General features: G+C 32.3%; 1 protein-coding gene across 1 annotated transcript in view; it reads left to right on the forward strand.

Annotated features, from left to right (window-relative positions):
• The window catches only part of LOC144848920 (uncharacterized), a 33,322-nt gene extending 9,581 nt beyond the window's left edge, over nt 1-23,741 (forward strand). Inside the window, exons 4-35 of the mRNA XM_078705871.1 lie at nt 134-409; nt 507-662; nt 1,408-1,736; nt 3,468-3,624; nt 4,219-4,559; nt 5,272-5,425; nt 5,699-5,740; nt 5,900-5,950; nt 6,277-6,318; nt 6,644-6,685; nt 7,007-7,048; nt 8,151-8,234; nt 8,953-9,009; nt 10,067-10,180; nt 10,943-11,041; nt 11,356-11,387; nt 11,623-11,787; nt 12,041-12,088; nt 12,404-12,512; nt 13,283-13,426; nt 13,985-14,051; nt 14,674-14,895; nt 14,997-15,108; nt 15,857-15,960; nt 16,873-16,978; nt 17,638-17,858; nt 18,351-18,417; nt 19,145-19,227; nt 19,977-20,142; nt 20,736-20,831; nt 21,302-21,451; nt 22,194-23,741. Coding sequence (XP_078561997.1) covers nt 134-409; nt 507-662; nt 1,408-1,736; nt 3,468-3,624; nt 4,219-4,559; nt 5,272-5,425; nt 5,699-5,740; nt 5,900-5,950; nt 6,277-6,318; nt 6,644-6,685; nt 7,007-7,048; nt 8,151-8,234; nt 8,953-9,009; nt 10,067-10,180; nt 10,943-11,041; nt 11,356-11,387; nt 11,623-11,787; nt 12,041-12,088; nt 12,404-12,512; nt 13,283-13,426; nt 13,985-14,051; nt 14,674-14,895; nt 14,997-15,108; nt 15,857-15,960; nt 16,873-16,978; nt 17,638-17,858; nt 18,351-18,417; nt 19,145-19,227; nt 19,977-20,142; nt 20,736-20,831; nt 21,302-21,451; nt 22,194-22,271 — 3,956 coding nt within the window. The 3' untranslated portion in view covers nt 22,272-23,741. The remainder of the gene's footprint in view (nt 1-133; nt 410-506; nt 663-1,407; nt 1,737-3,467; nt 3,625-4,218; nt 4,560-5,271; nt 5,426-5,698; nt 5,741-5,899; nt 5,951-6,276; nt 6,319-6,643; nt 6,686-7,006; nt 7,049-8,150; nt 8,235-8,952; nt 9,010-10,066; nt 10,181-10,942; nt 11,042-11,355; nt 11,388-11,622; nt 11,788-12,040; nt 12,089-12,403; nt 12,513-13,282; nt 13,427-13,984; nt 14,052-14,673; nt 14,896-14,996; nt 15,109-15,856; nt 15,961-16,872; nt 16,979-17,637; nt 17,859-18,350; nt 18,418-19,144; nt 19,228-19,976; nt 20,143-20,735; nt 20,832-21,301; nt 21,452-22,193) is intronic.
• The last annotated feature ends 2,887 nt before the right edge of the window (nt 23,742-26,628 follow it).

Below are 26,628 nucleotides of genomic sequence, written 5' to 3' on the forward strand. Positions count from 1 at the left end.
GCCACCTAGTCTGTGTCCATCCAGCTGTTAAAGTTTACAAAAAATCGATTGAATGGTAAATAGACAAGACTTCAAGGAATAGGATGTACGCCTACATTTTCACATAATTATATTTATTTTTCTCAAATTATAGTTTCTAAGCTTATAGTATGTGAGTCTGATACTGGAAACCCGCAATGTACTGAAGGTGGATATATTAACGTTAAATCTGTACGTTATGGACGTTATAACTCAGGTTTTTGCCCTCACCCTTCTACAAGCAACACTAACTGCGGAATAGATTTAACGGCATATTTTATTGAAATCTGCAACGGCCAACCGCATTGTGAAGTAGGAATACTGTCAACAGTTGCAGACCCTTGTCCTGGCACTTACAAGTATACAGAAGTTGATTACACGTGCGTTCAAAGTAAGTTTGCAATCATAATTTACCATACATTTTTATTTATTATTATATAATTTGGAGTTAGGTTCAAATAATGTTTCACTCTTTTAATTTCACGCAGGAATCGTTACAGACGTAGGGTTATTAAGTAGGACTACTGATTCAAGTAGTCAGTCAGGTGAAGAATCAGATATGGTCACAAATGAAGACGTATCATCAGGTATAACTACTGGTTCAGGTAGTCAATCAGGAATAGTCACGGGTGAAGAAGTTTCAGGTAGGATTTTAGGCCTAGACTGGTGAGACTTAATGAACAATTGGAATACTTAATATAAAATGGTCTATAAAGATAAAATAATTTAAATTTTTAAATACTTGATTTTTTTTTCAATTTTGTATGTCACGGTGTCTCTAACATGCAATACATTACTTCTGATTTTTTATAATTCTGAAATGATTTCTTTATTTGCCATATTATTATTTTAACTATTATGTAAAACTAAACAAATGAATATTTATAAGTTGAAATGTTGACTTCTCTATGTTAGAGATGCAATCTGTCAACGAATCAAATCATTTGTTTATAACTGTTTTTACATAACGGTGCCACAATTATCGTTATTTAAATGTCACATTATGCACAATTCAAATCTAAAAACCTATTTTTATTTTATTTTGCGATTACTTTTATTAGTACGGGTATTATACACGCATTTTCTGGTTCTGGTTTGATTTTTAGTTACATATTATGACACAATCATGTTTGTATACACCAGTGCTGTTTAAGGCCAAAAGGTTACCCTCGAAATTTAGTAATTTAACTGTTTTTAGCCTTGTTTGTGTGTAATTTATATCTAGTCGACATTATTCACGATGTGTAAGAGGAAAATGGTATAATACTATTATACGTACGTTGGGAATAATTTAAAGAAAAATCTGACTGTTGAATGTTTTGTTTGTAGATATCCTTTCGCTGCGAATATAACATACAGGTGTGTCATTAACATCTATTTAAATTGTAGGTTACTTTATTAATCAAACTATGCAAGTTGGATTGGAGTGGCACAAGATACCATCGTCTGCTTTCGATTCCTCTTCGCGTTCTCCATCATTCAATGCCCAGAGAGCCATTTTGAACATTTGGGGATCGTGGTGCCATGTTTCTACAGACAACTCGCCTTGGATTAGTGTAGACATCGGGAAAATTGAAACAATCATTGGGATCATAACACAGGGTGATGGAGGAAATGATATAGCACATGATGGATGGATTACGGAATTCAGATTGGAATTAAGCGAAAACGAACATTTTACTCCTTCTGTTTATGCAGTTAATGCTGACACTGCAGAGGTAAGTGATTTGTTGAACTATACCACTTTTACACCAGAGCGCGTTTTCCTATAGGTAATTGATGCCAAAAATAATGAGTTATTATTCATGAAAAACCTCAGAAAAAAGTGTATTTTTATGCCATCAATATCACAATAACATATAGTCCACATACAGTACTACAGTAACTGTCATTGGCATGTTTGGTACTCTGTATTGGATAGATGTACATAAGACTATAATGACCCTCCAGTGCCAGTCTCTCTATTATACTGTAGGCATATGGCCGTAGGTATGTGCACAGAGTGTAATATCACTCTTCGCTTGTGTGTTGGTGTGTGTGTGTGTATTCTGCTTAAAAGTGTCGGTTATATGTAACCTGCTCTGGCAAAGTGAAACATAAGTTAATTTGAAAATAAAAACATTTCAGATTTGTATTCTATCTGTTAGAGCATTCATTTAATATAATTTACAATGATACCAAACTTAATATTTAACATGAAGGGGATCTTGAGATATCGTAAGTTATGTCGAAGCATGTATAACAATTAGTCTGGGTTCCAGACGGAGTTTTATTTTAATATTAGTAAAAAGATAAATATTTTGGCACATATGGCGTTTCATACGTATACTACTTGAGTTTGTGTATTTTCAGACAAAAATCGAAATAAAAACAAATAAATAAAAAAAAGATAATGAATACAGACTTGGGGCAAGTCTAGTATAACAATATACAAATAACAGTTTTGAGAAAATCATGATTGAATGTCAGTGTTATTTTAATAACAACAATATAAATTATTGTTTGTGAATCTAATAGTGTCACACATTCACAAAATACGATACAATAAAATATTTGTTGGTAGGATATTGATTACTGTGACAATACATACACAAAATATGTCCACATATGCTATGTTAAATAGGCCTACATACTCATGTTTCTTTTAAGCACTTACTTTAAATGGTAAAAAAGGAGGTAAATTAATATTTTTACACTAACAATTGTATTATTCTTTAAAAATTCACTCAAATGTATACATTAAGTTAAATTATATAACATTACATACCAGTTCTTGAACTACTTTAATTACGATCTTAAAAATGTATTTTTAAGTGAACAATTTAAGTCTTACTTTTGTAGTGTCTGCTGATTAGATAACAAATAATTATGACTAACTTAAATAACATTATGTCATTGCTTTTTTCTATCAATTATATAATGGATATGTTAAGCACATACTAATGTATGTTTTAAGCATTTACTTAAAATTGTATAAAACATGTGTAATGTGTATGTTGGTGTAAGTGCATACCTAACATGAATTAACACAATAATGATTATGAAAATAATAAATATGGTAGGCCTAATATAGATAGTGATTTTTAACGTAAATAGTACTTATATAGGTCATTACAGTGAATAGAGATAAGACATAGATATAAAAACATTATTTATTTGTGTATATTAAATAGAACACAGAACATTTTCAAAAGAAATAAAGGTCGTTCCAAATTTACAATATATGGCACAATTGAAAAGCATATAATTATATGCACCCTTGAAAAACCAAAGAGAGAACGGATCCGTAAACGTAAAAGAAATCTATACACAGACCACATAACTGTATTACGTTTACCTGAAAATTAAGCTTAGTTAGGTGAGCATAATAACTAAATAATTAAAAGCGAGAGATTGGGTGTAGATTGTCGTACTAACTCGGTCTCGTTTATTATTATTATTTCAATCAGCATATATTTAGATCTGACGCAACTTCACGACATGACCGCACAACAAATATGTTCCAGCAAGGCGTACTTGCTCAACATGTAAAACTTCATGTTGCAGGGCATCATGGTACAGGAGCTTACTTAAGGATGGAAATACTTAGACTTCGCTCCGCTAATGGTATATAAATATTTATTTACAACTCAATGTTTACTAAATATATAACGTATATCGTATCGTATGTCTACATATATTATTGGTTTTCACCAACATTCTTCTGTACTTATTCGAAAAATGTTTTCATCTGTTTTTTTTATCTGTATATAATTCTTTAATTTAAACCATGAATACCTATGTGTGCGACGTTTCGACTGTTTCCAACAGTCTCCTTCTGGCAATGACTAGATGTTAGTGGTTGCTAGGAGTACATTGCTTAGTTGTAGAACAGCGCCCCCTATTCGTGACCTTTAGTCTGCGATTTGCTGAAGTTACTTTTTAAGTAAAATGAGCTGATCACGTGAGAAAGCGCAAATCCACAGTCATTCCCATTCATCGTACTGTATTTTTGTTTTTTCTGATCCATAGAGATTCTTAGGTAGGGGTTAAGCAGGTGTTTATTTTACACACAATCGCTGTCGTCTTAAGTAGGCCTTCAGGTTCCGTGATAATCGATAATATGTTGATTGTGGAACTTACTATAATGCATACTTCATAAGAAATACACAACGATAATGCGTTAATATCTGGAAATTGCATTTTATTTTTAAATTCCAGATGTAACTGCTGATGAAGTTTGTGGATACGTAGGGCTTCATAACTCAACTATATATAGAAACCGTTTTTTCAGAGGGTCATCTAGTGTTGATGATAGTCAACCAAAAAAAGCACGTGTTAATAGTCACTCATCATGGCACCCGAATCCAAATGACGATGAACCTTGGATTTCATTTGACCTTCATCGACGAACAACTATATTTGGCATTGTGACACTGGGTGATGGAACGAGGAATGCTGAACGCGATGGATGGGTCTCCGAGTTTGAGCTAGAATTTAGCAATCATTATAACTTTGATACTAATGATTCTGAATTTGCATTTGACAAAGATGGTTCGCAGGTAAGAATAATTATACATGGAAATCGGCTTTTTGACTGGCGTGAGAGCGAATTTATATGAATGTCTGTAATCACAATTTGGGTTATATTTTAAACCATGTTCTAACTAGACCTAGGCCTACTTGGTTTAAATTAGAGAATTATTTTATTTCATACCCATTCGACAGCAAGCAACTCAGCCAATTACCGGCAATTTGGGTTATATTTTAAACCATGTTCTAACTAGACCTAGGCCTACTTGGTTTAAATTAAAGAATTATTTTATTTCTTACCCATTCGACAGCAAGCAACTCAGCCAATTACCGGCGGGAAACAATTTAAATAAGAATTGTGTGAGTCGAACACAATTTTCAAACTAGAGACGGCGTAATTTTAAGCACTTGATTATTATTTGGTCTCCACGAGGTTAACACCTCTACATTTGTTGCCAGTAAGAAGTTCAATCTACCCTCCTGCCTACAACCACTTGCTTGGTATTTATATTCTATCAGGCTATTTTTCTCGGAGCATCATGTGTTCATTTTAGCCCTATCTTAATACGTTTATCATGTTTAACTTCTTCTCTGTATGTGCGTCATACACGTTTCGAGTGGTCATTTTTTTTACAAATAAAAACAATTATAAGCCAGTTATATGATGTATGTGTATTATTGTTTCAGACGTATCTTAGTGTCAAAATAATGACAATGATAATGATAATAATAAATTTACAGAGATTTCAAGTCAGTAGAGCATCTAGATACCAATGTGTACTCAGCATGTTTTTACATGAACTACGTGCAGATTTTGTCAAACTTCATGTAAAAGGTTGCTTAGGAACAGGATGTTACTTGCGAGTGGCATTTGTAAAAGGCCCAAGTAAAGAAGGTATACTAATGTACTTACTGTTCCGCATTTGCTACGTAAATAAAAAGTGATAATAATCTATCAAGTTAACAATGGTATTGGTAATAGCTGTCTGTTCATAGTCATTTTGTGCCATTCCATGGTAATGTAATGGGCTGTGTATGGTCTTATACCCTTACGAAATACCAACCCATGCCCGTTTGTTATTATAAGTCCTTTTGATTTAAAACAGGGGTCGAGGCCTTTATAGACCCTCTATATCACTGATTAAACTTTTTAAATTGTTGTTTTCAGCGGCAATTTTGTATGAATTGGCATTTGATTCAGACTGTGAAGGTAAGTAACTAAATTCGTTTGGTTTGTTAAAAAGTGATATTTCAACCGTTTGAAAGATCGTTAGAGAACAGTTTTGTAGTTATTATAATTCTAGTTTTAGTTCGTTTTAAATCATGTCATTGCAATTTCTAACAATTTTCAAATTGTTATATTTTCTAGAACCTCCAACTACAACGCCGATGTTGGAAACCACAGAACAACAAACAACTCGTACGTATTAACATTATTCCATGTCTACCCTAAATAAAATTATAATTGCATTATGAAATGATAAACCTAATAAATATGTTTTAGAACATTAAAATCCATTTCAGATTTGAGTAAACTTTCCTTTGATGCAATAAATGATGTTACGTAAACATAACGGTAAATTACTGGAACCAATAAAGAGTGGCATTTATTAATTTCATTCTTAGTCGACCATTTTCTTCAGTTAAAAAAGAATTTGGAAACAAATAGGTTGAGAAAAAAAGATTTTTTTATAGCGTTTATTAAGAGATGATTTGAATTTCTAAGAATTGTCATGTTCTTCACAGGTACGCCATTGGAAACCACTCAAGCAGAACAACAGACAACTCGTACGTATTAACATTAATCCATGTCTACCCTAAATAAAATTATAATTGCATTATGAAATGATAAACCTAATAAATACGTAGTGTTTTAGAACATTAAAATCCATTTCAGATTTGAGTAAACTTTCCTTTGATGCAATAAATGATGTTACGTAAACATAACGGCAAAATTACTAGAACCAATAAAGAGTGGCATTTGTTAATTTCATTCTTAGTCAACCGTTTTTTCAGTTAAAAAGAATTTTGAAAGAAATGAGTTGAGAAAAAATATGTTATAGCGTTTATTCAGAGCTGATTTGAATTTCTGAGCATTTCATGTTCTTGACAGGTACGCCATTGGAAACCACTCGCGCAGAACAACAAACAACTCGTACGTATTACCATCCATGTCTACCCTAAATAAAATTATAATTGCATTATCAAATGATAAACCTAATAAATACGTAGTGTTTTAGAACATTAAATCCATTTCAGATTTGAGTAAACTTTCCTTTGATGTAATACATTATGTTACGTAAACATAACGGTAAATTAGTAGAACCAATAAAGAGTGGCATTTGTTAATTTCATTCTTAGTCGACCATTTTCTTCAGTTAAAAAAGAATTTGGAAACTAATAAGTTAGACAAAATATGTTATAGCGTTTATTCAGAGCTGATTTGGATTTCTAAGCATGTTCATGTTTTTCACAGGTACGCCATTGGAAACCACTCAAGCAGAACATCAGACAACTCGTACGTATTATCATCCATGTCTACCTGAAATAAAATTATAATTGCATTATAATAAACCTAATACATACGCAGTTGAGTAGAAAATTACATTTCTAAAAAAGCAGCTATAATTCCGACAAACTATTAATAATATAGGTCTACACAGTCGAAAAACTACAACCTCGTGTGATATGTACAAATCATTCACTTAGCGATATAAACACATAATCTATGGGAATTTTACGCTTTAAATAAAAATAAAATAAAGTTTGATTTCCACAAAACACGAAGCTGCAAGTTTCATTGGGCAACGATGCCACATATATGATCCTGCAATGACAAGCAGGTGTATGGTCGACTGTTTTGTTCAAATCTTGAGTTGGAGCAGGGCAATCTAACAACAGGACACTGAGCTCGCCTTGACAAGACAGAAACTCGCGACAAATGCCGACAGTACTGTACATATTCTCCGTGGCGCGCAGTGTCTGTAAAGGGCGTGAAACTGATTGTGTCGCATCTCCTGAGCTCAGCATCTTGTTATTAGATAGCCTTGGTTGAGGAAACCTTCTCTACGTTCTTTACTGATTTTTTGTAAAATGTGGTTTCCTAAAAAGCTATAAAGTTCAGCATAATATTAATAGTACACAGTTGGATGTGTACTGACCACTGGTCTCTTTCTATTACTTGGCCAAATATGTTGCCAAGTATTAGGCCTAGTACTTGCTTTGTTTGTTTGTTAACACAATTTCGACCACAGTTTTTAAGTTACCGTCATATGTTTTTGGGCGTTACAGAAACTGTTGATTTTCAGGAAAATTGATAATAATTGGTGACTTCACAAACGCTTATTGTATCAAAGTGTCGAGTTACTTGTATCGTCAATATAGAGCTGAAATGTTAAACAACAAGCCCTCTGTCACTCTGAATTTGTTCATGAATACCCTGTATATATAATACGTATTAAAACATAATAGACAACATAGGCCTACAGGTCGTTGCTTCTTTAAACAAATATATAGAACAGAAAATGTCACTTGGTCGACAATACCTCCAGTTTCAACATGCAATTTTTGAAATTGTTTAGGTTTTCTATTCATTCAAAACATTCATTTTTATATAATAGATACAGACAGGCATACTACACACCAAAGTGATGTGGTAGATACACCAATGATGGAAACCACTGAACAAGAACCTCAAACAACACGTAAGTACCCATCAGGAACACATCAGAAAATATCACTGGGTGACGACACACCAATATCGATATGAAATGAAAATGTTCATAATTAACGTGGACGTCTTTAATTTGCTCCTTCGAAAAAATGTGATCGACCGTTTTCGGTTTTCTAAAACGTATGAAATCTGGCATAATTATCAATAGTACACATCGATTGTGTTAATATCGTTATAGTTTGTTTTTCAAGTTCCTAAACAAATATATTTACCGATAGATACAGATTCCTCAAAGTGGGGCAATTTGTAATCACATTTTTGACTGATTGTTAGCGCTGTAGTGCTATCATAACAGACCAATAGACGGCATTGTAACTTCAAACAACCGTCGCTCGATTCTCGTATGGCATCCTCCGCAGTAGTGACTTAAAACGCTGAGAACTCGGTTGGTTACTGAATAAATTGTGTGTGTATTTCAACTAAAATGAAGCAACACTTGTTGTCGTTGCACGTCACATGTAAGGTACAATTGCCTCTCTCACACCTGATCGCCAACTTAACTTGATGATGAACAGGATGAGAAGTGGCTTATTTATGTGCCATGCCTTTCAAGGCATATACAGATGGAGACGCCGTTTTATATAAAAGATTTTTTCAGAGGAGACATTCAAAACGTGCTTTGAGAGTACGTTGTCTTACAGTACAATGTTGTATATCTATAATATGTATCTTTTATAATCAATTTATAGTTGAAGCGGATATTGCTAAAACGATAGAAGAGGACGAAGGATATGTAACATACACAGGTAAGTGAACTGCTGGTAATGGTATTAATGTATTAATCCTGGAATGATGTATACAACGATACTAAAGTGTGGTTGTAAATGCGGTGCGGTAAGTATAGCAAACTGTGTATGTAGTACAGTAGAAAGCCTAGGAGACATTAGTATGGTTGGCTAAAATCTGAGACAACAATATTGTACTGTATTTGATATTGTTGTCTCCGCTAAAATACAAGTAAACTGTAGTACTGCAGTGGAAGTTAAATGTTAAAGTGTAAGAACAAAATGTAAGTGCTATTGGTAGAGGAAGTGTGAGGGATGTGTTGAATTGAACTGGTAATGGTAGAGGAAGTGATGCGTGATACGTAGGCCCGAAGTGGTACGGGAAGCGTAAGTGGTATACAAAGTGTAAGTAGTACGGGAAGTGTAAGTGGCACGAGAAGTTTAAGTGGTACGGGAAGTGTAACTGGTACGGGAAGCGTAATTGGTATACAAAGTGTAAGTGGAACGACGAGTGTAAGTGGTACGGGAAGTGGTACGGGAAGTGTAAGTGGTACGGGAAGCGTAAGTGGTACGGGAAGTGTAAGTGGTACGGGAAGTTTAAGTGGTACAGAAGTGTAAGTAGTACGGGAAGTGTAAGTGGCACGAGAAGTTTAAGTGGTACGGGAAGTGTAAGTGGTACGGGAAGCGTAATTGGTATACAAAGTGTAAGTGGAACGACGAGTGTAAGTGGTATGGGAAGTGGTACGGGAAGTGTAAGTGGTACGGGAAGCGTAAGTGGTACGGGAAGTGTAAGTGGTACGGGAAGTTTAAGTGATACGGGTAAGTGATACGGGAAGTGTAAGTGGTACGGGAAGTGTAAGTGGTATTTGAAATGTAAAATGGTACGGAAAGCGTAGGTAGGCCTAATGTGAAGTGTAGTATGATAAGTATTATATAGTGTAGGCCTACTGTAGTATGGGCATAGGTGTAAGTTAAACAAACTAAGCGGGCGAGACATTGAATATAGCATAGGAGTGATAAGGCTACAATAGTTGGAGAATAATTACAATAATCACATTACACTATCGGTACTTTGTAGAAGTTGTAGAGTTAGATGTTGACTATACTTCACTGATTCAAGAGGAAGATGAAGAACTTGTAACAGAGATAATTATAGAGGAAGAACTGTCTACCACTACGAGTGCTTACATAGGTTAGTCAGTATGATGTTGATATACAGGACCAGATAATTGAATATACTCTTATTAAACATCATGAATATTGAGCTAAATATATTATAATTAAAAAATAAATTACGGTATAGTCAAGTTTCTATTTTTGAAGTCAGAGCTGCTATTGTAACCGATAAACGGTGCACAATCCGAAAGAAAAATATTTTCTCAATATGATATAATATAAATAAAGAAATAATGACTTCTGGAAAATAAAAATAAACAGCATTAAATTGTTTTCTTAAATTAATTCCGTAATACAGTTTGTATTATAACACTGATGACCAGTAATTATTATTATTTATATTTTTAAAATATGTTATTAAAAATAATAGTAAAATCAATACCAAAACAGTTACTCACCTTTACAAAAGGAAATATTAAAGTTTTATAAGCTATAATGATGATCAGTTGTCAAATCATTTTAATTGAACGTACTGTACACCTTCAGTCTGTAAACGAATTTTAAGTCGTCTATTCAGTACAAAATATACACTTTTTGTCCCGAAGACGTATGTCGATAAAGCCTTCCAGTTGCAGTCCTATCCTATCTTAGAGTCATATTCAATTGACACATTTACACACTTTAGTTATTTGTAAATCTAAACTGTTATTTTTTCAATCCCCTGTTTGTTTCTAAACACTTTTGGATACTTTGTTGATTATTATTACAGACATCTACATATATTTCTATTTTGTAAAGTAAAATCAGGTAAAACATTTTCGGTTTTTGTTAATGATAGATGAAATTAATGTGCATAGTTCAGAAACTACACACAAGAGTGATATCGAGACAGTAGCTACGACAATGGATACCACTCAAAGAATACCACGAACAAGACGTAAGTAGTTTTACCACTTTACTTTTATGTGATCTAGGCCCTAAGCCAAGTTGAAGTACCAGTTACCGGTCAGATATGGATATCCTGTACTTGTATACACATGGTAAGCCATCTACATTCAGTAAAATTTTCAAAGAAAGTGTTACCATGGAAGAGTGACTGGTGTTACTAATGATAAACACTTAGGCCTTAAATGTAGGTCTATTTTTAAAAGTTAGCTGTGACTCTGCTAGTAGGAAAACAAGAAAAGAGAAATCTCCGATAATAAATACAAAAATTGAATTAAAAGCTGATTTTCATTTACCTTTTGACAGGTTTCAACATTTTTAACAATGTAGAGCGCATGGTAAGTGAACATGGATATTTTCTGTTAAAATCAAAATAGTAAGGCATTTAATAAACAGACAAACTGCCTTAAAATACCGTGACATGTTTCTGTGTGTTTAACTTGTAATTTCCTGAATGTTTAAGTTAAGTCTTTCAAAAGAAGTTGTCCACAAAACGCTGTGTTTGTATCACGTAATCCAGATTGTGTAGGCCTGTTATATTAATTTTGTTGTTGTTGAATTTATTGATTTTAGTTGGACGATGCGCCAGCTGAGAACGTTTTGAACGCCGTAAGTGAATCTGGAATCGATGACGATCGAGATTTCACAGAAGAAGAAGTCACATCAATACACAGTATTCTCAAGAAAATATCACTGGGAAACACTTCTACTGTTGAAGAATACCGAAACAGTACTAAGGTATTATACCAGGTCTCATCTTAGTTTAGTACACCAGTTTTTACAAATAAACCTGATTTTATTTCATCATTTCCAAAAAAGAGTAAAGCTTATAATGTTTTGATTTCGGTTTTAAATATGTCGCTTATTAAATGGCAATACAAAAGACTACAAATAAATTAATCTGTATCTATAAAGAGTAGTATTTTATCTAAATAAATGAATATAAATATGAACTAGTATTACATTTTAAAATAATGTTGTTGATTTTTAGACTATTTTGAAAATGACAAGAGTGTTACTTGATCCAAGAAATAACTTGGTAAGTTTAAACATTTTACAAATATTTATAGGTCTATTGTTATAATGTAGATAACTAGTATGATGCAATAAAATACTGGTAAACTAATACTCCATCCATCATCCACCTTGTATTATCTAGTAGATGGTAAACAACTAAATTGTATTGCTTAGTTATCCATAAACGTTTTAATATTGCTTTCTCTTATCAATGTGTATATTTAGTTATAAAGATTTCTTGTAAAATAAAATCCTTAACATTTCTCTATTGATATTAAATCCACCCGCCAAAGGAATGATGTATATGGTTTAGGAAATGTACACGTTTTTTATTTAGAAAAATGCGGATAAACTAAATGCTGCTACTTTAACAGAGGACATCATTAGTAAGATGACTGGACATTTACCCAAGGGCGAAAGTATTATCGTAAAAGAAGATAACATGGGTATGCAAACGTTTTTATTTAATACAGTTAAATGTGTAATAATTACATAGTACATTTATCGCCAAAGAATTTGCATATCGGGAACAGTAGCTTATTTACTGAAAATGAGTTATCACATGGGACAATGTTACTTAACACTATGCAGACCACCAGTTACCGATGTCACGTCATGCATTTACAGTATGAACATTTTTTTTTACTCCAAAGGAGGAAAGCAAAATGTAACTATTTCCATTTTACTGACGTGGGTCTTTTTAAAATCAAAAATTAGATAGAGCTAATCAAAAGTACTTCGATTTATGGATAGGTGATTAAAGGGGGAAGTTATATATTAATTAAATACGATTTATAGATTTATTTTGTTGAAGCACTGTTCTCATTGGTATGTTTTTGGTAAGATTCAATATTAATAATACATTTTAAATACAGTATTAACTTAAAGATGTATTGTCCACCAAAATATGAAAAATGAAGATTAATAAAAAAAAAAGGCAATTTCGTAGTTTCAATAAAGTGAATCACTAGAAAAAACTAAAAAGAATGTTTTCACTTTTAAAAACAAAAATAAACTGTTAAATTCAACCAAAACCCATCGATTTCCATTCAATTTTTACTATTTTTTGCTTTAAATTACATTTTTTCCTGTAACTATTTGATTTCTACGATTCAATTTTTGGTCAAAGTAAATAATTTTTTAAGGAGATAATATATCTTAAGAGAAATTTAAAGAAAGAAAAATGGTTATCATAAAAATATTTTTTTCTATGTAGTTGCAGGGTGCTATCACATGGATAAATCCCAATTTGAAAACACTGTTTTTGATATCCCAACTACAACTAATGAGGTAGATGGGACAGAGTACCAAACTGCTGGAAAATTGAAGCCTATTCTTCCAGACGGTTTCTCGTCATTTGGTAAGATGAATCATGGAGGAAGTAAACGAATAGTTAGACATAGGGAAATTTACTTGCTCCATGGAGAACGAAGTCCACACATTTTAAAACTACTACTCCTATATAAAATTACTTGAAAAATAGAATAGAAATTCACCATCACCATTATCATCCGCCAGCATTAACATAATCATCATGGTTTTAATTTTAGTTCAGTTCATTCAATTTTACAAACAACAGACAAATATAAAAAATGAAAACAAGATTGAAGAAAATATATGAATGAACTGAGGATAACCCAAGAATGTTTAATAAAAAGCTTATTTCTTTTGAGGTCCCCAAATTAAAGGGAAACGCTGGGTACCTGACTCAAAATGTGTTCCCTTATAGTCTGAAAGTTGAAGTTGTCACTATCAATACACTACCTTTGAGATAGTGAAATGATGACACAAGCTGAAATTGCATGCAATCATGTTTAAAGAAAGTTATAACACTCCTAACGGAGTTAAATTCATTTCATTTTTTTTGCATAATAAAATAATCTTTTTGATCGGCTATCGATTATATTTAATATAACAGATTCATTGGGGCTAACCATAATGCACATCAATCAGGAAAGTTATTCAACTGAACTCGACGAAAACAAGTAAGTTGTACAAGTTACTTAGTAGGGACTTTACAAAACACGACGGTTAGGGGAGGATGACGAATACAGCATCCTGTGTTCCCTAGAGCGTAAAATCATAACAGTCAACATAGCCGTTTATTATTTATGTGAAGACGACGTATCTCTCTCCCTGTCTCGTGGCGTGGGGCCCTTCTGAATCGCTTGGCTCTGGTGATACAGCTTAGGCCTAGCCTTCCTAGCATTCAAACGCCGCTTTTAACATAGCCATTTTAACCCAATAAAAATGTTATTTCATTAAATTAGAAGTTCAAATATTAGTTAGAGTTTTGAAAATTCCACGTTTAAGGGTAATTTAAACTGTATATTTAAGGTTATATATACATTATTTCTAGTCGTTCTCCGTAAACTGGGAAATGGCAAATTTATCGTTAAAGTTAAGACGACGTAATTTCCATTTTTTTAAGCACCGTCCTGTGGCTTCCCGTCGTGTTTCGTTCAACGTGACCATTTTAGGGAGCTTTTGATTTCCGACGACCTAACTAGTTCACGTCAATATTATCGTTTTATTTCATAATACTGTTTGTAATTCATTAAAATTTGTTTAATTATTAACATTACATTAAACATTAATAATCAACAGAGAGACTTACGGTACCGCTAATACGGCAAGTGGGATTCTATCGGTTACATTAACATCCAACTCAAGAAAAGTTCAAATGGGAGTTAACTTTTCATTAGCTACTAACACGACAGGATTTAATGATGGAAAAGATATGGTAATCAAAGAAAAGGAGATTAAATTCAGAAAAGGCACAAATAAAACTAGGGCTATTGTGTGTTCTTTCTGGGACACAAGCTTCGAGTAAGTAATTCAGATCACTTCTTTATGACATTACTAGCATTATCAACATCAATTGTTATCAATCGTTTGATTGGATTAATCACGTATTTTCTTCGTAATAGGGTTTGGTCTCAGTATGGATGTAAGAAAGTGTTAGCGGACGACCACAGTGTGTCATGCGAATGTAATCATACAACAAGTTTTGCTGTACTTGTTCAAGTTAATGAAGCTGAGGTACATATATTTATCTACACTTGTAGGCACATTATAGCTCGACAGTATACTATTATTGTTCTGGAAAGTCCAGACATCATTTATGTTCTTTTTTACGTGATCCGTGCTTTTTTCAGAATAATAATATTTATCACTATTACTATCGTCTCGTGTGTTTCCCTCTTTGTCTTATGTACACATAAAATCTGCCAGCCAATAAAATAGTGGATATTTTCGGATCCAAAAAGAACATATACCTAAATGATGAAGTAGAAAATACTGGGGTGCTACAAACTCCAATGGATGCCATATGAAATGGCGTCCAGCAGCCCAGTAAGTGAAGTGTCGGAACTTTTCAGGACAATAAAGGTGTCGAACTATAATGAAACTGGTGTTGTTATTTTGTTATTAATCAATCTAGACAATATCAACAATAACGATTGGCCTACAGTAAAAGTGCAACTGTAATTCAACTGTCTAGCTACGTAGCACTTTTGCTTTTCAATTGTGAGCATCTTTCCCGTCAATACCATGTAATAACTCCTACAAGTGCAGAATGTTAAAGTAAATGAAATTCTGGTCACTTTCATTTTATTATTAGTATAGTGTAATACAATATTGACGTGACTGTAATAAATTGAGGGACTAACGATAACGGTAGTACCGAACATTACTACATCACAAAATCCGATTGGTGTGTGACAATGGGTTTATATCTTACAGTATTTATTTTAATATATTATATATTTTACTACATAAATGTTCACAGATAAGTACAATTCATGACACAATCCTAACAGTCATCAGCTACGCAGGAGGCGCTCTTTCAATATTGTCACTTACGTTTGTGATTGGCCTGGTATACTATTTAACGTAAGTATGGCATTGTGATTTAGTATTGTCATTGTCACAATGATGAATGACAGACACTGGTATGCTTATGAGAATCATCATTAATTCTGTTCTGCGTATATGAAATGATCAAAATGTTCAAATAATGATGATAATAAGGATGATAATGAAGATTACTTTAAAGATGGTAATTAATATGAAGATAGTGATGATAATGATAATGATTTGGATGGTGATTACTAACACAATCTAACAGCAAGATAATGAGCTCCGGTTGATCAAAGAATTCATCAGTGGTTGTGACACGATCAGTGACACGATCAGTCCCACGCTTTCTGACTGATTTTCGATTCGCTATTTGGCTTCCTCAAATGTTTGGTTAAAAGACACCGGAAATTATTTAGTACTTATAGTTATTTATTCAAAATGCAACCCACTTTCATTGTAAATTTAATCAATGAGGTAATTTACTATTATTAGTTAGGGAAAAACATTTTAGTTAAGTTTAGTCTACACGATAATTAGTTTGTGCAAACATTGTCAAAATGAAGTTTAACAATTCGCAAAAATTAAATTTAGATAAAATTACTGTTAAATCCAATATATTGTGTTTATATAATGAAAACCATTTCAAAAATTAGATACATATTAGAACTTTTTGTTCGTAATAAAAATCAGACACATTGGACATTGGATACAACATTTAATCAAATAAGAATAGACACATACACTATGAAACATAGGGTAACATTCAGCCGATAGATAATGTTGACTTACTATGAAGACGTTGATAATGGAGTAGACAATAATGATCACTCCAAATGTGTAGTATGAGGATGCTGATAGATGATATTGGTGTTTCTGCTAAGATTGTGTTGTTAGGTTCCTGGCAATGATATGAAAATAATGTATTCGCTTTAACCTTTTGCGCAGAGAGTTGGAAAAATCAGACCACGTGTTAATAATGAAGAATCTAATGATTACTTTGGCACTAGGACAGAGTGTATTCCTTGCGGGTGTTGACAGAACTGAATCGATGGTACGTCACCTTAATACACATTATTCTTTATTTATTCTTTATTTCAAACCAACAGTGTAAAACACCAATAACAGGTTGAAAATAAAATAACTAAACTATAAAATATGAGCCAATATAAATATATACAAAATGAAAAAAAGATTATTTAAATAATTTCATTAATAATACACTTAAATTATATGTTATATTATTTTAAAATACTAGCAGTTTTTAGTGTTCTACAATAAGTGAAAGATAAATATAAAGAATAAGATAATATAAAATAAAAAAAACCAATAAATCACTGTGTGAGTAAAGGATGTATTGTTCCGCCCCCTAAAAAACATGAAAATGAAGATTAATAAAATCAGACTCTGAAGATTATGTAGTTTTAATAATTCTCTTCCATAGAAACAAAATAACAAAATTAAAGGTTTCACTTATAAAAAGACATTATAAACTGTTAAATTTAACCAAATACCCAATGGCTGACAGACTATCTGACAATTTTTTCTTTAAATTACAATTGTAAGTAATTTGTTGGGGGCGGGGGGGTATATCTTTAAACATAAGACATTTAAACAAATTTCGAATAAAATAACAAAGATTGTTTTGAAGTCATCGTTTGCACCAGGCCTACTGTAAATAATACTCATGAACGTTCTTGTTCTCAACAATAGATTTTGTGCAAAATAGTGGCATTCGTTCTCCAGTTTCTTTTCATCGCTATGTTTATGTGGATGTTCAATGAAGGATTGTATCTCTATCGCCGACTTTGGTTGGTTTTTGGTGAAAACTCGACAAGTGCTCGGCAGTATAACTTGACCGGTTGGGCAATACCTGCTGTCTACGTCATTGTCTGTTTTATAATGCGTTCCAGTGATTATGGAACAGAAGACAGGTATGTCTGCAAAGAGTTGTGTGATTATTATTATTATGCATATTATTTATGAACTATTCATTTTATTGAAGAGATTAAAGATTAAATTTCGGAACAACACAATCTACTCGATGTTCATTTCCAGCAATAGCAAATAAATACGACCAATATATGAACATGTTTTAAGTCACTTTCTGTAATGCTTTGTTTTAATTTTAAAAGGGTTAGTAAAGTATTTATATTTATTGGTGGGTTAAAAAACGAGCTCAACAAACACATGATTTAATCAATAATGAGAGCAATTTCCTAAAATACACCGAAAAAAGATCTGATTTAAAAACGTTCTTTTTCAAATTAATAATGTTTTATATAATTTATATATATTATATAATAAGACATTGAATAAATTCCATTGTTGCTTTTACTATTCCTTATATGTTTTTTAATTGCACATGCTAGTTAAGTCAATGCTTATTGCATTATTAAGCTCAGTTGTATTTTGTATTCGTACAGTTGTTGGTTGAGTCAAGACAATGGACTGATATGGACTTTCGTGATACCTGTCCTTGTTATCATTTTTGTGAGTTTTTATTTTGTAAATAGAATCAAGCGCTGCTAGAAAAACGGCAAAAAGTGAAAGCTAATAATTTTTAGCATTACTTCGAATGTGTGAATTATATATTTTTATTGTCTAGTTTACAATAGAAGGTCGTGTACTTTTTCTTAAAATGGCACATGGAAATTGAAACCTAAAACAGTAAAAATAATAAAATATTATGGAAAAATATATATATATCAAAATATAACTATTGTTTTCATTCATATTGATTTCATTATGAATTTAAATTATTGTTTCATTAATGGTCACTATGCAGACGAAGGCTTGTTTGAATTTAAAACATTTACTACAACCACGAGGGGACACAAATACAAAATCTATAAACCATTTTTTCTAGAGCAAGAACATTTTCTTTACAAGAGCAATGAATAAATGGACTACTTTGTCCAAAGAGCTTGTCAATGCTCAGTCCATAAATAGTTTCAAAAACAAATTGGACACATGTTCACAAAACCATACAAAACTCATTAAAATATTTTCACAATTTTGCCACCCAATTTAAGCATTAGTCATAATACAGTTCACCACCTTCTACCTTATTTTCTTGTTATGTGTGTTTTCAGAGCGGTTAACAGGCAAAAACGCCTTCAACCGAAACATCTTGTAATCCTGTAATACCCCACCTTTCTGTGTTTTGCTATTTCTCGTATAATCGACAACATTACAGCAAAACATCTTTATTTTGTAGATAAATGTGGTTTTGCTCCTGCTTGTTGTGCGTATCATCATCAAAGCTGCTAAAGAAGTTGGAAGCACGTACGACCGCGTCAAGTATGAACACGTCACTACTTTTTAAAACTATTTAAAAGATCCGAACATTAAAATAGACTTCATATTTCATTTCTTTTAAAATTATATTGGTCATTTATGTCGACATCAAACTATGTTTAAAAAACTACTATAACTTTCTAATAACGATAATTTTACCAGCGTATATTACTTTGACATAACACACGTTTAAAGAAACTATTCTTGCCATTTAGCAAATACAAAACATCCATTATTTTATGTATATACCTGATTGTATTCTTGCAATTGCATTGGTAAATTACGAATTACGTAATATTATTTCTACCTAACGGTAAAGAGATCGACTGATGATAATTAATGGGCTCACGTTCTGTTTTTTGTAAACATTTTGAGAATGTTTGCCACGCGATGTTGTTTACTGATCCGCGTTCGAAAATCAACTTATACCATTTCAAGTAAACAATTATTTTCTTCTTTATTAAGTAGAGATTATAGCAATACATGCAATTACGTAAGAAAAGACCAATAAAGCAAAAGCTTTTGATATGCTAGCTCAAAAATAAAAAAGACAAACATTGAAAAAAAAAATGTTTATAACTCCGCAGCACTCCTTTTTTTTAATGCCATGTCTTCCCGACCTAGTGATCTCAATTTTAACGTTTAATAAAAGTAAATTACCAATACCAAGTATTACGAAATCAACCAATCAAATAGCAATCTTATAATAGTTTTATTGTAGTAATATTCTGTTTTTAAATCAATATTTACAGGAAGAATACACGGAAGTCAATACTGGTAGTACCTATTCTTGGTATGACATGGGTATTTGGCGTGGCTGCTGTTGGTCCTTTCATTAAAGTGTTCACCTACCTGTTTGTGATCTTCGCCTCATTCCAAGGACTTGCTATTGCCGTATATTGCTTTACAAGTAACGAGGTGAAGATACTAAAACATTATTAAATTTAATATCTAGGCAAATCGCATTAATACAATATATTATAAATAGATAAGTATATAGCTTTCACTTATTATTTTCAAAACTTTCGACAATATCAGCAACTGATATGATGTATGATACCAATTAATAAGATGGTTCGTAAAAGGACTAAAGCTCTGTCTACACTAACAAACTAGTTTGACAAAACAAGTGTGATGTGCCCAAATATGGTAGTGATATGACATCATCATCATGTCCATATATGGGCACATCACATTTTTTTGTCACATGAAGTTTGATAATGTAGAAAAAGCTTTAGAGAGAAGTATTCCGTCGGCGAAGAAAAAATAATAGGTCATTTTAGCAAATACAAAACATGCCGTTGTTTCTAGGTATTTCTGGGGTGTTTTCTACAACTTTGTGATTTCAGTTGAAGTAATTGCATTCTGAAAATATTTCCAATTTATATATAATATTTTCCATATGCAAATTTTTGTATAGGTACAATATTAATATAAAATGTATTAGATTCATTGTAATCCACTGAAAACATAATAGTTCATCAACAAAGTCTTTGCAATTGTCTTGACAGATTCAGAAGGCATGGAAGACCAAACAAGCAGAAAATTCGCCGGTAGTAAAACAAGCTACTTGGGCTACACAAAGAACCGATTCTGTTAGTTCACTTGTAAGTCTGACATTTATTAAAATCGAACATGATTTTAATTTAGAATTACAATTGAGATGCTAATGTTTTAGAATACAATACTTCAGGACAATTGGTTGTGGAAATTAATTGTGAGATTTGTTAGGTTAAGTTTTGTCCGTATGAATTTTTTGTCGAATAATTATATTTAACTACTAAAACTATCTAGAAAGTAAAATCTCACAAACATTAACAACACGTTTTGGTGTTCGCTAGTACAATTACGGGAAACTACTCTAGGTATTGATCTCAATATATACCGTAGTGAGTTTGCAAAGTACTGTTTTATAATTGTGCTATTTGAGGAGTAGGTTTGGAAATTGTGTTCATATTATGTGTTTATCTTTTACCTGCTAAAATAATTATAGTTTCATAAAGTTCCTTCATATCTTAAAGCATGCAGGCATTTCTTGGTAGTCAATAAACAGTCAATAAACAATTATTATCTACAGAATGATATGCCATCGTACCAGGGAGAAACGTATTATGATGACTTTGGCAAAATTGTACCATATCGACTGCAGTTTGGATACCGGCCTAATGTGAAAAAGATGTCGAAGAAGAAGCTTGCCATGAAACAGAATGAGCCCCAACGTGATGAGGTAAGTTAAAACAATCAGGCACGGTATCCAGAAATGTCGTATAGAGGAGGGAGAATTGGTATAAAACCTAGCACAATATTACAAAAGCCAACCATAGTATAGCCTAATCATTATTATTCTGCTTATTATTAGTTTAATACATGGTTGTCGTTTGAAAATCTTAGGATTTTAACGTCGAATGTACAGTATATCATGCAGTATTACATCAATGCTTAAATCTGTTTACTTTATTTCTTTTATATAGTTGTTTCTTTCTTATTGAAATATTGTTGTTAGATCAAAATTTATGCATTATGACTAATTTATTTTTGTGAAAGGAATCAAACCTCGATTAGCGAAAGCTATTTTTTGGCTCCTTTTCACATATATTGTACTATTTATATATGATGTGAATAAAGTTGGTATTATATCCAAAATGGCCACGCTTACTTTTAATATAATGGTGTGTGCCTGATTACTGTATACAGTATTGTAATTGTTGTGGAGTAGCTTTGCGTCAGGGTGTTGAGTAATTGGTCAGATGTTTTGCCCTACTTTGACGTAATTTGTACTTCATACTAAGTACATTGAGAATACTTGTTTATTTCGCATTTATTCTCAATGTACTTAGTATGAAGTACAAATTACGTCAGAGTAGGGCAAAACATCTGACCAATGTATACATTATATCATAATAGAAATGATTATTTTGACGTATTGATATTATTAATAATGTAAACATAATTCGATTTTATTTCAATAGATGATGCGTTCACCACCTCCATCCTATGAGGAAACAATCCAGAAAAAACAAATGCAACTACAAATTGAGGACTTGTAGAAAGAATTTGATATAACAATAATTACATTTATCTAGTATATAGTTGTATATCATTGTAGAGTTTATTTATCTATACGTTGGTCCTTAGATGTTGAATAGGGCGAAAATTGATCAACTCGCTTGCGTTATGTTCACTTTCTTGTGTTGCGTCCTAGTATTGAGAACCAAACTAAGGAGCTTTCGATTTTTGCGACGACCTGGACCTATGACGTCTTATGAAATTACTATTCGCAAGCGTTGGTAATTTTCGTCGGAGCCAATTTATTCGATTCCATAGGTTCAGGTGAAAACTTTCTGCTTGCTATCACAGACATGCCTTTTTTGGATGGGGTAGGGTCTGTACGGACATCACAAAATAATACATCGAAATGCATATTTTTGTAAGTGAGTACTATGTCCTGTGACTTACGACACGACCAATTACCTAGGTCAGGTCAATCGATGTGTCGTTGTGTTTCTCCTGGACTTAGAAAACACCAAACCTATGTCGAGATGAGGAGGGCGGACAAACGAACTAGCTTGCACACGTAAAATTAACTAACATTACGTAGATGGTCGTCGGTCGTCGCAATTCGGAAGCTTCCTATTATCATTATTGACAGTACATTTAAATTGATGTAGAAAACAAGTATTTTGGCTTTGATTTAACAGTGTGCGGTAGTTTGCTTTTATCTCGTAAAACATATTGTTTCAATTTTTACATTTTGTTTTATGTATTGAAAGTCTTAGTGTCGAAGTTTACATGGTAGGCTAATATATGATATATAAATCACTATTTTTCACATCACAATGTTCTTTGCAATCAGTATATATTAATATAAGCTAAACAGTATGCATCATTACAGTATTATCTGTACAATCACGTATTTACAAAATTATTTCAAAGCGGTTTAGATGTTTATTTTCTTTATATTTTACAGTGTGTTATTTATTTGCTTGTGTTTTTGTTTTAGAGTAACTTAAAATTGATAGAGATCAAATAATAAACATTATTAATTAGTGATTTAATATAATATGTGTCTGAAATGGAATTGATCGATTTTAAAAGTTATGTTTGACTTAATTATATGATATCCTAGGCGAAAACATGTCTGACAATTGGGTTGTGAGAATTAGAAGGTTTTAGACCATGTATGGAAACATGAATTGGAATAACAATCAACAGACAGAACAACATAACAACACTTAACATACTATGAGAAACCCCAGTGTACAGGCTGAAGTTTACAAAAATAACAAACAATATACCTTAAAACCTCGAAAAGAAGTAGTTTGCAAAAGTAATCTCGAATAAAACAAAAAAAAGAATCCCATCTCGGAAAAAAAAAATCAGCCAAGAATCATAAAAAAGAAGGCCGTGGGTTTCGTTTCGAGGGTTTACGGTATTAACTTTCATCTAAATAATACCGTTGTTATTTTATTAGACTAATAAGCTTGTTGACAGGTAATAAAAGTTTTTATTGATCAGTATTTCTAAATGTAATATTATTTCATATTACATTTCAAAGTTTACTTTGGGAGAGTTAACTGTAGGCTACTATACGAAGTATTACATCAATGCTTAAATCAAAATGATTTATGACATTAAAACAACACAGTGAGCAGTTCATATGCAAATTTACTATTACGTAAGTCGACTGACAGTGCATACAAATGAAACAAAGTGATATTGCCTTCAGACAAGAATGTGTTCAAAATACACTTATATCACATTAAATTATCAAGGAATAGACTGAAATAAAATATGAAGTGGAATAAAAGTGGGAAAAGATACTGAAAGTGAAAGAATCTTCAAGTCATTGTTTTGTCTGCAGTGATGAAAACTCAGAAAGCAATTGGTAATCATAAAACTTAAACTTATTTACACCTACCATTTGGCCTAACTTACAATAAACTGTGCAGGTAACACAATGGTGGTAGGGACGTAAAACACTCTCGATAGCCTGTCACCCAGCATGGAACAAGAAACATTCACCACGAGTTGCTATCACATCAAGCGAAGACTGCACTGATAATACGCTAACCAAACCGCGCGCTTGCGGACAATCTTTTATTTTTTTATGAATGGTTTTTTTATATTTCTTGTGTGGATATTTTCTGATATATTTATTGAAATGCTATATTTTATCTGTATGTGCTACTTGGTAAGAGGATTCACAGGCTCTTTTCATAGGGATTTAGTTCCCTTTTGTGTTAGTGTTTGTAGTTGTTTGTTGTTGTTGTTATTGATTGGCAATAAAGAATAAGAATCGACGCTCCAAATCTATAAAATATATAAGTAATTGACCTTTTATCAACTTTGTGTTTGAATAATCCAATTTGATATTTTAAACAATCGGAGCGCGCCTATTTTAGAATACATAAAATACTTTATTATTGCTATATATGTATGTGTTTATGTGATTACAACACATTATTATTATAAAACAAATTAAATTACTCACATTTGTCAAATCGAACGCATTCAGTGAGCGATATGAATATTGATCATTGAAGCGCGTTCAAACAAGTAGTTGATGATTTCCTGTGACGGCAAATTCAATAATAATTGTAATTGTAAATCAATAATGTTTTAGCGATTGAACGATGTTATAAGATGCTACCATTTTAACAAGCATAATTTGAACTAATCCCTTTAAATTGTGATTAATAGTTGATTATAATTAATTCGCAATTAAATGTTCAAATGATTTGTATAATATATAAGGTTCAACATCGATTCAATCAATGTATTTTGTTATACCGTATAAGATAAGTTAAACCACAAAAGAGAAGAACAAAAATCATCATTATTGGCTCATCATGACCACCAGAATTAACTCTTTAAAGAATGCAATTGAAATTATTTAATTGATATCTGTACCGCCCCTAAACAAATGCAAACTCATAACCTTTGCTTATATCAACATTTCGAATTCATTCCTTGCGTGTTTATTTAATCGATCGATTGATAGAAATAACGTTAGAATTTAAGTGAAGCGACTGACCAAGAGTGATATGTATATATCCGAGGATTTTTTTCTTTAAAACATTCAAAAGCATACAGCCATAAACAATATAATAATAATTATGCGCATCATCTTATTTGATGAATTTTAGAAACATGCATATTAAAATATTTTCAAAAGAGCAGCCAACCAAATGCGACTACTAGTCAATCGGATAATTGTATGCGCTATAAATTCAAAACACGTGACATTGCTGTGTTTGCCAGACGATGATTCTAGCTCAAGTATTATACGTATGAAACGCCAACAATGTATGCCAACTTTTTTTATTTTACCAATTATGTCGAATCAAGCGAGATTTTAACGAAAAGGCTCTACTGACGACCTTAGCGAAAATCGAAGATGAATTGCCCGGAAAGTACCTGACATGCCCATTGCAGGGACAACTCATTGGCCATTGTTTACAATTCCAATGCCCTGAAACGTTTTGTAAAAACGCTATCTATAGCTTGATATACATATTTTGTTTAGAAACCCATTCCTCCACCCCTACACACACACCCGGCCCCGATTAACAAATTGTTTACTCTTTCCTGGTGGAACCTTAATTATTTATATCATGGAGGAAATAAATAATTTACATAGTATAAGTCAACAAGAAAATTAATACAATTATACTTTTTTCAACTTGTGAACTTCCTCAATACTGGTGGACAATTATTTACACGTTAATTATCTATGTACACATTATTTAATTGCGTGAAACAGGAACAAAATGATGACAAATTCATCAGGCGTAAAAGTAATTAGGTTATGTTTATAAACAGGAAAACCTATTATTAACTCATAGCTGGTGACCTGTATAAACGCATGCTGTTGGAAGTGATGATTCTACCTCCCTATGTTGTCGTCTTGAAGTATTGATATATTATTCGGTTTATCGGTTAGATTAACGGTTCAACTTAACAGTGACGTCATTTGTAATTAACTCGGATGTTATAATCGTTTACGAAACATCACCTTATTTCTGGTTTACGGTTGCCAATCGGTATTTTGTCTTTGTCTCTCGCTTTCATTTTTTTTGTTTCAAAGGAAATCGGCAACTAAAATCTAGTCTTTCTCAAGGGCCTGGATTGGACATTCGATCAAGTTAAAGACGTGGCGGATTAATTGTTTACAATTGCACATTAAAACACGGGTACGACCAAGAATGTTTACCGTATCATGACCAAAGAAAAGTGTCGAAATGGCTTTTGTTTGATAGGCTATACAAATGTAGTCCCGAATCTAAAATGACATAGTACAAATATGCATATGTACTTTCTTCATCAACACATGATTAATGATGTTATTCGCCAGAACTCAGCGATGACTCATTCATGTGCAGATTTTTATTTTTAATGTACGCT

Source organism: Antedon bifida, chromosome 7 (assembly GCF_963402885.1).
Source record: "Antedon bifida chromosome 7, ecAntBifi1.1, whole genome shotgun sequence".
NCBI lineage: Eukaryota > Metazoa > Echinodermata > Crinoidea > Comatulida > Antedonidae > Antedon > Antedon bifida.